Genomic DNA, 12,782 nt, shown 5'->3' on the forward strand with positions numbered 1-12,782 from the left:
ACCTCCATTTTCCTTGTTTTACTTTCCCAACATCCCTTTGAGGTAGGCCATGATATTTCCACTTTACAGGTGAAGAAACTGAGGTACAGAGAAATTTAGCCACCTTCTTCCAAGGTCCCTGAGCTAATAAGTGATAGAGCCAGGGTTCAAACTCTGTAGCCTGAGCTTCCCCATCTTGCCACTCTTATTCCAAGACATGGAAGGGTTTGAAGCAGGGGAAGAACACCATTACTTATAAACTGTAGAAAGGTGACTGGAGCAACCCACGTGGAAGGTGGGCTGGCAGGAGCCGGTTGGGAATCGCTTGCAGGGATCCTGGTGTATGAAGAGGGGGCTGTGGCTATAATGACAGAAAGGAGGGGCCAGGCTGAGGAGCCACTTAAGAGGCAGAACGGACGAAGCGTCCCAGTGAGGGGATGTCCAGCTTCCGGCTTGACTATATGTGTAGACAGAGTGGTCGTTAATGAAGAGAGGAACAGGTTAGCAGGGAGAGCACTCCTTCTGTGGGGACACAGCAGCCTCATCAGTCACGGTGCCTATGTTTTTTCTGTTGCCCAGAACCTTTACCTGAGCAAGGCCGTGGATTTCAGCAGCCACTTTCTGAGCAGTGTCACCAAGGGTGGTGATGGGCCATTTGGCAGCAGGTCCAGCTTGGGTGAGTTGTACCCTTACAGTGATTTTAAAACAGTCGACCAGGAACACACTGACCTGGCAAGGACAGCAGGGAATTGCTTAAAATTTGCCAGCCCAACCACACATCTTCCTTTAATGTTCCAGCCATTTTATTCTTCTGGTGTCTCTGAAGTTAGGAGTGAGATTTTTGAAATCTTTCACAGGCTTGGGGAGGTAGGTTGTGGGGGGTGTTTTCTTTTGGGCTTAAAAAACCGTAGTCCCCTTTTCTTCCCCTCCTTCCCAGTCATCCTCTGGTCCTGGACTGAGATGAGTGGCTTCAGGAGTCCTTTTGAGAGGGTCAATAAAATAGACATTTCTATACAAGCCATTTTATTCTTCTGACCTCTCGAGGGGCATGATAGTAGGATAGCTCTTTATATGTGGGAGTGGCAGGGGGGCATCGTTTTAGTCCTTGATTCTGTCATTTCAGTGAGTGACTACAGCCAGAGCACCTCAGACACCACTGAAAAAGTCAAGAGGACAAAGAATTTCAAGACCAAAAAGTTTCAAGAAAAGGAGCAGCTCACAGTATGTGTACTCTTTTGTCCTTATAGCTGTCTTCTTAGGCCTGTCTGTTGAATGTTTTTTTTTTTTCTGTTGAATGTTTTACTTTGAGATTTTTTTTTTAATTTTACTTCATTTTATTTTATCTTGTTTATTTTAGTCCATTCCATTCCATTTTTTAATTAATTTATTTATTCATTTTTTTAAATTTTTTTTTTTAAGATTTTTATTTATTTGACAGAGAGAGACACAGCAAGAGAGGGAACACAAGCAGGGGGAGTGGGAGAGGGAGAAGCAGGCTTCCCGCCGAGCAGGGAGCTCCATGCGGGGCTCGATCCCAGGACTCTGGGATCATGACCTGAGCCGAAGGCAGACGCTTAACGACTGAGCCACCCAGGCGCCCCAATTTATTCATTTTTTAAAAAGACTTTATTTATTTGACAGAGAGAGACGGAACACAAGCAGGGGGAGTGGGAGTGGGAGAAGCAGGCTTCCCGCAGAGCGGGGAGCCCGACGCAGGGCTCGATACCAGGACCCCAGGATCATGACCTGAGCCGAAGGCAGACGCTTAACGACTGAGCCACCCAGGCGCCCCCATTCTATTTTTTAAAGTAGGCTCTATACCCAACATGGGGCTTGAACTCACGACCCTGAGATTGAGACGTATGCTCTACTGACTGAGCCAGCCAGGTGGCCCTCCTTTGAGATTTTTTAAATGGAAGAATACTTTTTCATTTTCTGTTCCTTTTTTAGAAGTGTATTTTTATTTTATGGAATCCTTTAAAATATGTCGAGATTATTAATTAGAATTATTTTAAAGTTCTTATTAGTTCCCGGAATCACCTCTGTTTCCTCTGGGGTCAGTTCTGTCTGTCCATCTTTGTCTGTCTTGTTTTTGGTTGGTCTCAAATATGTGATGATGCTTGGTTGCCAGGTCATGTTGACAAGTGAAGGGCTAGTTTGAGTAGTGTCAGTGCCTGCCATGGGTGTGTGGGCCTCAGGTCCCCATGGGCATGGATGGGCATGCTGTGGGGCCAGCCTCCCTGGAGGGTATTTCGGTGGAGGGCAGGAGAAAGCCTTGCGGTCCCCTAAGCTGCCTTTCCTCTGGAGGTGAGGATGGTGCTGTGAAGGGCTCTAGCATATTTCATTCCTGGATGGAGCTGTCCTTCCTTCCTTATTCTCCTTCCCTGTGTCTGTCACAGAGATCTGGGCTCTGCCCTTCTTGGGCCCAGTACTCCCAGTAGAAGACTTTGTTAGGCAGATCATGAACTCTCTGGAAAAAAAAGTAAAGGAGGAGAGAGAGGAAGACACCACTCATCTCAGCCACTCACCAGCAAAGCCCTTTCATAGAACGCTCATGAATCCAGCCTGCGCCCAACACTGGCCCTCCTTGTTGATTAACTCAGCTTCTGCAGGGCTCCCTGGAGGGAACAGACTACTATCTCTGGCATCTTCAGCTGGTTTTTCTTTGCTTTGTTTTCCCTCTCAGCCAAATTCCAGCTACTTCCAATCTTTGGAATTCCTCACAATTCCCGATCCACTGATGGCACCCTTCCAGAGTTTCCCACAGCTGTTAAGAGTTTTGTTTTTCAAAAATACAGGCCATGAACACTGAACACTTTTAACTGGAGCTTTGGAGAAAGAGACAGTGGGTGCCCTTGTTCAGCCACTCACCTTGCCTTTCAGTCAGTCCTCTTTGGCTGTAGTAGGGAGGACAGATGTGCTTAGCAACAAGCCCAAAGCCTGGGTCTCCCCCAAGATGAAGATGGGCACGTGTGGGTTCTTTCCTCCACCTTCCATGGAGCCAGGCCCTCAGGGCACCCTCAGGGGTGTGTGTACTGGTGTCCAGCTTGTATCATGATTTCTCCAAAGGCAGGTGACTTCTCGCCTCATCTTGGGTTTTCCCACCACATGCTTTGCATCTCATAAACACCAATAAATTTGGGAAGAAGACCTTAGAATTATATTAACATGTATTGTGTATAATTCCTTGCACTCTTGGCCTTCTCTCAGTTTAAAATATTGAGTAGAAGAGAAGTATAGTGTTGCATAAACTTTAACAGTTTTGGAGACTACACCCACTTACACTGTATGTGACCCAAATCTCCCCATTGCTATGTGCCTTTATTTTCTCATTGGTGTTTAGGGGATAAGTATCAGACAAATAATAACAGCATCCAGTGGTTCACTCATTCAGTGGTTATTTGGAGCATACATATACCAGGCACAGTTCTCAGTGGTGAAAATAAATCATGAACAAAAGCTATAAAGGTCTCAGACCTCATGCGGGTGACATTCTAGTGCATTCTAGTATAAATTTCCATAAGGAATGGAATTCAGTAAGAACAAATGTGCCCCCCCAGACTTTCTAGTGAACCCCTAGAAAGTATTAGAGGTACCTTGTTCCAAGCTAATCACCTTAGAGTAGGGGGAGGAAGGGACACAGCCTGAACCCGGGATCTTCTTCCAGAAGGCTCACAGGCTCCCATCCTAATGGCTCCCCAAAAAGACAGGAGGGGGTAGATATATTATTTCTACTTTACAGACAGGAAAACGGGAGTCCTGGGACCTACCACCCCGGGTCACCCTCAGATCCAGTGGTGGAAACATACTGAAAGCAATGTCTCCAGCTTTCTGGACTGTCTCTTCATCTTTAGCCTTGTAGCAACCAGCATTTGCAATCCTTTATATAAAGAAAGATTGCATAGAAAGGGGAATTTCATCACATTTTGAAAACAGAGCATATAATAAATTCTTCAGATTTCTGATGACAGGTGAGAGCTTTTTCTTCCCCCAAACAAGATTCGACTTTATCAGTTCACTCATGCCTCAGGTGAGCACGTTTTCTGAACACTCTGATTCTGAACACTTTATAGTGTTCAGAGGCTGATTCTGAACACTTTATAAAAGTGTGCAGAGGAAATATTAGGATTCACCTGGTTGCGTTTCTTAGGAATATTTATTTCCTTTGTAATAAAACTAGTGTGGGGTTTCTGGGGTGGTGAGGTTTCTCATTGTATCCCTGTCCTTTATAAAGATAAAACAGTGTCAATGTGGTATCCTTCCCCGAGACAAGATTTCAGAGACCAGCAAGATTTACATTAGCTAGGGTTTTTTTGTGCTGCTGGTGTAGAAGACCACACACACGCTCACACACACACACACACACACACACTCACACTCACCTGTCCCTGGAGCTCAGAACTTAACCTTAGAGAGGAAGTGTTTGCCTTGGGAATTGGGTCTGGGCAAGGGGGACAGTGCTATTTCACGGCGGTGGAAATGACCTTGTGTAACCCTGCAGCCTGAAAACAGGCTCCTGCTGAAGGAAGTCGGACCTACAGGGGAAGGGAGAGTCTCTGTGATTGAACAGCTGCTTGAGGAGGTAAGTACAACTCAAAGAACAAGTCTCTCTGAGGATTTCAGCCTTGCATTTCACCTCTGTCTCTTCCAGATGCAAGTCTTGTTCAGTATTGTGATAACCACAGTGCCATTTCATTTAAAACTGCCTGGAGGTGGACTAAATGGCCAGTCAAGAACTTTTCAGTAATTGTTCCTGGTTGCTAGTTTTTATAGCAAAGAGAAAAGTCATATGAGCCCAAATAATGTGCATAAAGGTGGACAGAATCCCTGGCCTGTGACCCCATGTGACCTTCATGTTTCCTAAAGAAGTGAGGCTCGGGGGGTGCCTGCCCCTCCTGATGGGGGGTGCAGAAGTTTTATCACCCGAGTTAGGGCGGTTAGATCTTGGGTGTCCTGATTCTCTTCTCTTTTGATGTAAAGCAGTTTAGTTCCGGCAAGCATGTGCGTTACACTTCGCAGGATGGCAACTGCATGCTGCTGAGAGCAGGGTTTGCGGCAAGTCTGTCCTTTCCCTTATGCTGCAGGGAGCAGACCCCAACTGCAGGGACAGTGAAGAGCGACCCGTGATTACCGTGGCTGTTGTGAACACGCGCCCCGAAGTGATTCCAGTTCTCGTGCAGAGAGGAGCAGACACAGAGCAGCGCTGGGGCCCGTAAGTAAGACACCGTCAAAGGAGAGTCCTGGTGTGGCCAACTGCCGCCTCGGGGCCTTGCTCTAGCAGCGTCCAGCCACACGTACGCCCCGATCCGCTGGCACTGCTCGGGAACCATCTTAACCCATTTGGGCCTCAATAAGAGACTTCACTGCCACTATTTTTCAAACCTGGGCAAAACAAAAACTTTTTAAGTGGATTATTGGATTGCCGAATTTTTTGTAGGTTTTATAAATGATGATAAATTTTGTTAGCTCGCGAGTTTACACTGAGCGGGGGCCGGCAAATCCTTCACTCTGGGGATGTTAAGCCACATTATTTTCATCATGATCTGAACTGTTGAGTTCGCTAAGAGAAGAGCGGGCCCAGTGTAGTCCCTATGGAAATGTAGCCATGAAGTTACTGTACAAAGAAAACCTTATCCAGTTGTCTCTGGATGTTGACACACTGGGGGTGACACTGCACATCTAAGTTCACTACATGATCTGATGCCTTGGTTTCCACAGCTGGGAAGTAGGATGGGCAGATACCAAGTCCTGTTGGGTACTTCTGTCACTTCCCTGGTCTCGGGCCTCTCCTGCCTCTTGACCTCTCGCAGCCTTGGGATTCTGTTGTTCTCTGAAATTACTTTGGAAACGTGGGGTGGACAGTTCCTTGAGGATGGGTTCCACATGTTAACTGCTAATAGCCTGCCAACCAAGTTGCCAAACTGGGAGTTCTCTAGGGGTCCTGCAGCCATCTGACCCTGCTGCCCCTTGACCTACTTCTGAGACCAGATCAAGGCCCGCCAGGGAATCGTGCTGCTGAGTGTGTCAAGCCAGCACGCGGAGCCAAAGTTAGATAGCTTTGCTTCTGTTTTCCTCCGTCTCAACTTTTTCTCCAGTGTTTTTATTCACAATATATGCCAGTTAATTTTTCTGTGTGCACTGTTATGTTTCTGCCCAATAGGACAGCTATATCAGGTAGACACCACCTCTTTTTAGTTTTATTTTAGAGCAGAACGTTTGGCCCATTTGGTGGACGTATTTGGTGGCTGGAATTTACTTGTTCACCTTTCCCTGGGGTTCACATTCTTCATACTCTGTCAGCTTCTTCATTTGCCCCACACTTGGGTTATCATTATTCATAAAAATAATGCCACCATGTTTGGCATGAAGGTGTATTTTATTTTTTTTTTATTTTTAATTTTTTTTAATTTTTTTATTCTTATGTTAATCCCCATACATTACAACATTAGTTTTAGATGAAGTGTTCCATGATTCATTGTTTGTGCACAACACCCAGTGCTCCATGCAGAATGTGCCCTCCTCAATACCCACGAAGGTGTATTTTATATTTGTACAATTCAGACAAGCTTTTCTTGGAGCACTTATGTATAATGTCTGTGGTTGATACAGAATCTCTTGAACAGATTTTGAATTGATACTTATGAGAAGTCCCGCTGAGAGGAAGAAACTACTCTGGACTACTCTGGACATGGAACAGATTACCTGTTTTTCCTTGCTGTTCCTCAGTTTCCATTCTTACTTCATTACCATTCTATAAATTGACATTTACCCACACGTGATCTTTACTAAGTCTAACTCTGCGGTTGTACCATCTGTCTGAATGGTGGGTAATAGCCTGTTGTCACTCCCACTGCATTAGCATGGTTAGCAGAATCTAGCTCACGTGGAGGGGGAGGGAGGAAAGCTAGACCAGAGCCCTCCCTCAAAATAGAGCACAGAGATCTCTTCTTCCCCTTTAGTTTATGCCAGTAGAAGAAAGCAGATTTCTCCACTGAAAGCCAACTCTGCTGTCTGCTTTATATTTGTTAGTTCGAAGTGTTTAGACCTGGGTCAGCCTGGCCTCTACCCCCTGGCTGAACCTCTGTAGATCCAGGAACATGACCTCAGGACTCCATCTATCCTACTGCTCCTCACATACAAGCCATCCAGAGATCTGGCTTTCCCATAAAAAAGGTTCAGTGAATTGTTCCTTAGCAAACAACGATTAAAAAACTCTTCCTCAGGCGCCTAGGTGGCTCAGTTGGTTAAGCGACTGCCTTCGGCTCAGGTCATGATCCTGGAGTCCCGGGATCGAGTCCCACATCAGGCTCCCTGCTCAGCAGGGAGTCTGCTTCTCCCTCTGACCTTCCTCCCTCTCATGCTCTCTTTCTCTCATTCTCTCTCGCAAATAAATAAAAAAAAATCTTAAAAAAAAAACAAAACCTCTTCCTCCCCGCATTCCCAGCTTGTTTGACTAGTGGAGCAGCGTCTACACCAGGTAACTTCTGTCCACTGGCTTGGCAGGTAGCAGAAAGCCCCTCCCTAGTGTTTCTGTTTCCAATGTTTGTCTCTTTCCTACCAGAATACACTCATATTCAACCCAAAGGGATGGCTAAGGAAAGGTACACATCCTCCACCAAAGCTGATTCCTCTTATTGGCAGATTTCAAGAACACAGATTCAAGGTCTTGCTAAGAGATGGGCAAAGAGAAGTGCCATTTGCTTTTGGACAACAGCTACCCTCCTTCACTGGCAATTTCAAACATTCTGTCTCTTAGTTCTGCCCCAGTAGCCAGGAGGGGTGGATGTAACCATCAGTCTGCTTCTTAGAGGTTCAGCTGTGGAGAGTTAGTCTATTAGGTAATTCATGATTTACAAAGAGAGAATGTACCTTCATCTACCGTGATACTTAGATTTGAATAAACCGTTTGAGTAGTTTGTGCATTCATAGTAGAGTTTCTTTAAAACACAAATTCACAGAACACCGTGGTGTACCTGCTGTACAAAACACGTTCTAGAAGGTCTGGTGATATAACACCAAGCTACTAAGAGGAACAGACTCACAGGTATCGCCTCTGCTCTGAACAGAAGAGGGTGTCCCCTCTAGCGTCCTTGCCCTGTTGGAGTCAGAGCAGTGTACAGAGTTAGAGTCGGCAGTCACAATTCATTACTTCCGCAGACTGAACTGTGGTTACACAGAAAATCCAGCCATGGTGCCCCCTCCCCACCTCATAAATGGAAGGTGCGCTCTGCTCTCAGTTTAGAGGGAGTTATGAAAGAAGATCATGCGTCTACTCAGATGTGGCAGCCCCGGGAATACATGTAAGTTCCAGTGGTAAATGCCTAATAAAGACCCAAAGAACATGAGGGGTGAAGTAACAAACAGTTGTGCTACCAGGGAGAAAGGAAAGACGAAAGATAAAGGAGGGTTGGTGTCATTGGTGTGACTTTGTTCGCAGCCCACAGCATCCTGCATTACAACTGCTTTAGCAGGATGATTTTCTCCCCCCTCCCCCCCCCAAACAGGCTCCAAAATACACCTCTTCATGAAGCAACTCTGCTTGGCCTGGCAGGAAGGGAGTGTGTCGCTGCTTTACTGCGGTATGTTTCCGGCCTCTGGGAGAGACTTCTGAGGGCCCCTGCTGACCTATGATGCTTTCAGAAGGCCCTAGTTCCTGAACAGTTAACCCTGTGAATGGGGGCCACCATCCCACTGTGGGTCCCCAGCACTGAGGGCTCTTAAAAGCACAATGCAGATGTTGTCCCCCCACCAAACATACTTGGTTGTAGGACTTCGATGCAATGGGAGCCGATGGGCAGGATTGGCAGTTGAACGTGTTGAAATCACAGAGCCCCTCAAGGTTTCAGGGTAGAGCCTCCTTTGAGAGTGGGGGTCATAGTGGCCTCTTGGGGACAGGTTTAGGAAGGTGGGGCCAGGAGGCTCCCAGACTGGCCTCTGTGTCAGGGAAGAGCCAGGCCCTCAGGTTCAAGTGCCTGAGTCCTTCTATTCATGCCCATTCCCTTGGCAGATGCAATGCAAGCATCCAAAAGAAGAACATGAATGGCCAGACACCGTATGACCTGGCTCTGCAAACTGGGGATGATGTCGTCACCTCGCTCTTTGCTGCTAAGCTCAGCCTGGATGACTCTTAGACCCAAAGGCCTGCACAGGACCATCCAGTTCTGGCTCTTTGTTTCTTTCTGAGATGTGTATTTGTGGTTTGAGAATTGAGGTTGAGAGGAACTCATAAGACTTTTTTTTTTTTTTAATATGACACTGTAAGCCACCATGTGGGCATTTCCCAATATGCTGTGGATGGTGACGAACTTAACATGTATTTTTTTTAAGGGTTTCTTGCTGCTTATTTTAGAATTTTCTTTTAAATTTATTTTCCAGGGGACGCCTGGGTGGTGCCTTTGATTAAGTGGGCAACTCTTGGTTTTGGCCCAGATCGTGATCTCAGGGTCCTGAGATAGAGCCCCGCGTTGGGCTCCATGCACAGCACGGAGTCTGCTCATAAGATTCTCTCTCCCTCTCCTCTACCCCTCTCCCTGAACTTGTGCAAACATGTGCTCTCTCTCAAATAAATGAATAAATCTTTTAACAATTTTAAAAAATAAATTTGTTTTTCAGTAGATAATAATTGCACATGATTCAAAGCTAAAAAGTATGAAGTGTTATGTAGTAAAAACTCAGCCATCCCTGTCCCACAGCCACCCACATCCCCTCCTCAGAGGCACCAATGATACCAGTGTCATCTGTGTCTTTCCAGAAATAGGATAGGATTATATAAGCACATGTATATAATATATGCATCTGCACATAGAGGGTTTACACAAAATACAAATATAGATAACAGATACGTTCTTTGCCCTCTTTAAGACAAGTACTAGCAAACCACACACTCTTCCGATGTGTTGCATCTTGTTCTTTTCCTTAATATATCTCGTAGGTGGTTCCAAGTGAGTACATAAAGATCAAGTTTATTTTAAAAATGTTGGGCGCCTGGGTGGCTCAGTTGGTTAAGCGACTGCCTTCGGCTCAGGTCATGATCCTGGAGTCCCGGGATCGAGTCCCGCATCGGGCCCCCTGCTCGGCGGGGAGTCTGCTTCTCCCTCTGACCCTCCTCCCTCTCATGCTCTCTCTCTATCTCATTGTCTCTCAAATGAATAAATAAAATCTTAAAAAAAAATGTTCTTTCTGATGTTGAGCTCATCAATATTCCTATTGTTATGGTTTGTTCTTTGGTTGACAAACAAGCCTTGAATCAGCCATCTGCAGGAAATGTGTCATTTTGACTTACGTCTTTTTTCAGATTGTTATTTCAGTCCTTGGGTGATAGCGCTGCAGTAGTGTAGTCCCTAAATAGTTTCTGTTAAAGTGTGTTGATGGAATATTTATTAATTCTGAATGATTAATTCCGCACAATAAATAACCGACTTTGCTGAGTGGTTGCTATCATCACTACCTGCACTGCTTTCCTGCGGCAGCGACTGTCTGCAGTTGGGGCGTGGGGCGGGGACAGGCTCAGAGTCGCTGGAAGCGATGCCCCCACGCGGGGTTGGGGGGCACTGGCCAGCCCCCGTCCCACCCGGCCGTCTGTGTTGGAGGGCTGCGGCAAGGTAAGCAGGGTCCCGTGAGTCGGGGCGGTGTGCGCTGTGTCAGCTCAGCCGGTGCAGTACGACCCCTCCCAGACTTCTCTGCCTTTATGGTTTGATGCAGGGTGGGCCACAGGAGTGACGGCACGAGGTTCCAGATTCCAAAGGCGGAAGCGAAGTGCGGCCCTCACGCTAGGAAGGTGGGTGAGGGCCCCAGATGGTGCTGCAGCTCACCCTACAGGCTCTGGATTTGACACTCAGGGAGGAGGGTATGGAGTTCAAGACCATTTTGCCCAGAGCTCAGGGAACAGGGGAGGCCCCATAGGCCCATGGGTTCCAGAATCTCTCCTCTTGGAGCTCTCAGGGGTAACTTCCATGCCCTGAGTGCAGGAAGCACATCTCCACTGTTCCCTGGGTTTCCACGCTTCCTGGAGGCAGGGCCTGCCCTTGTACCTGCGAGGCAAAGCGCACACCCGACATCTCCTACCAGGGATCTTGCCTTTCGCTAAAGGCCGCTGCCAGCAAAAATCACCTTTGGGCTTCCCTCAAGCCTCATGTACAGAGTGAACAGGTGGCTCAAGATGCAAGAACATAGGTTCAGATCCAGGAACTCTCTGATGAAATCCTGGAGGGTTATGTAAAGCATTATATAAACATTGAACTCCATGTTTTCAGGAAAAGTAAAGTTAAACACATGTTACAGGCAAGATTTCAAAATTCATGTTATTTCTTGTCCTTCGTGACGTTTTATTTTTCTTTTCCTCGGGTCCCTGTATCAAGGCTTGAAATGGGAGCAGAACCGCCATAGTGATGCTGAGTAAGGGGCAATGAAAGGGACTGGACTGCATGCAGTCGTGGGAGTAAGTGAGTGAGGCTGGTCACAGGCCAGGAGCCCCTGTACCTCAGCAGGGCCGCAGTGGGGAAGGAAAGGTGGGTGCCGAGAGTGAAGAGCGAGGACAAACCGGAACCTGTGGGCCCAGTCTCCCTCCTCCCTCCTCATGGTCACAGGTGACCTGCAGGAGACCCTGGTGCCCTTTGGCATGGAACTTGTTCCAGGCATCCCAGGCTGGGCTCTCCAGAAACAGACTGAGACAGCTGGGGATGGGGGAGAAGAGGATGCGTGTTTATGGGGGATTAGCCCTTGTGGAAGGAAGAAGGGGGTGGTACGGCAGGAGACATCAACACAGACACAGCCCCCACAAAGCTGCAGCCGGCCCTGGGGCAGGGCGCTGGGGAGGAGGATTGCCCATCATCCCGCTGTGCCCGGACAGCTGTAGCTCAGTCACCGGACCACCACTGCCCTAGGACAGCTGTGACTTCAGGCCAGGCAGCTCTCTGCTAATGACTGGAGGCAGTCTGCTGCCTTTCCTGCTGCCCGCATTCCCTATCCCCAGGTAGTCAGCGCTGCCCTGAGGGGCGTGCGGAGGATGCCCCTCTGTGTATACCACGGAGTGCACGGCATGGGTCCCTGACCCAGGCTGCCGGAAGGGGGAAGTCTGGTGGGAGCTGCCCCCACCCACCAGCCAGCCAGTCCCGGGATGCCAGGGAGGGCGGCAGTGACACTGACCTCAGAGCGCCCACCCTGCAGGCTCAGGGTGCCGGGTGCTACATGGAGTGACAATTAGCTGAGCATCCGGTACCTGGTGGCTCAGGCCACGGCGACCTCCCTGCATCTAGATTCACCGTAGACTTCTTCTGAGGCTCGGCGGCAACTCTTGGAGGAGCCACCCTCACTTTGTGGCTTCATCCCACATCCCCACAGGGCTCTAGTGGCCTTGGAGTTTGCCAAATTCCCCCCACTGACCATCCATGTGAATGAATTCCCATGTGTTTATTGGCCAGTTGAGTACCTTATATTTTTCTTATTGATTTGGAGAAACATATCCTCTAGAATCAGAATATTTTCTAGGATCTAGAGCAGCAGTATCCAGTAGAAATATAATGCCAGCCACATATATGTTTTCTAGTAGCCAAATTTCATTTCCACTGATTCCCAACTTACTACGAATCCTGATGGGATAAAAACTGTATGTTAATGATTTTCAGCATCCATTAAATTGATTTTTCCCCATGAGTGAGTTGCATTGATAGTGTCTTTTTAAATAAAGCCTTCATTGCTGGGATAAATAGAACACATTCTCAACTGAATTCCACTCTCGGATTTTATTTGCTAACAATCTGCTCAGGGTTATTATGTCTTTTTATTAATTGAAATGGAACTCTATT

General features: G+C 47.4%; 1 protein-coding gene across 2 annotated transcripts in view; it reads left to right on the top strand.

Annotated features, from left to right (window-relative positions):
• The window catches only part of DZANK1 (double zinc ribbon and ankyrin repeat domains 1), a 62,499-nt gene extending 52,102 nt beyond the window's left edge, over positions 1-10,397 (top strand). For both annotated transcript variants that reach the window (XM_064572771.1, XM_045885366.3), the window contains 6 exons: positions 559-655; positions 1,103-1,200; positions 4,481-4,561; positions 5,064-5,191; positions 8,484-8,558; positions 8,987-10,397. In XM_064572771.1, coding sequence (XP_064428841.1) covers positions 559-655; positions 1,103-1,200; positions 4,481-4,561; positions 5,064-5,191; positions 8,484-8,558; positions 8,987-9,110 — 603 coding nt within the window. In that variant the 3' untranslated portion in view covers positions 9,111-10,397. The remainder of the gene's footprint in view (positions 1-558; positions 656-1,102; positions 1,201-4,480; positions 4,562-5,063; positions 5,192-8,483; positions 8,559-8,986) is intronic.
• The last annotated feature ends 2,385 nt before the right edge of the window (positions 10,398-12,782 follow it).

The sequence above is a fragment of the Mirounga angustirostris genome, unplaced genomic scaffold (genome assembly GCF_029215605.1).
Source record: "Mirounga angustirostris isolate CCGP_5_RB_7025 unplaced genomic scaffold, mMirAng1.0.hap1 SCAF_10, whole genome shotgun sequence".
NCBI classification, from domain to species: domain Eukaryota; kingdom Metazoa; phylum Chordata; class Mammalia; order Carnivora; family Phocidae; genus Mirounga; species Mirounga angustirostris.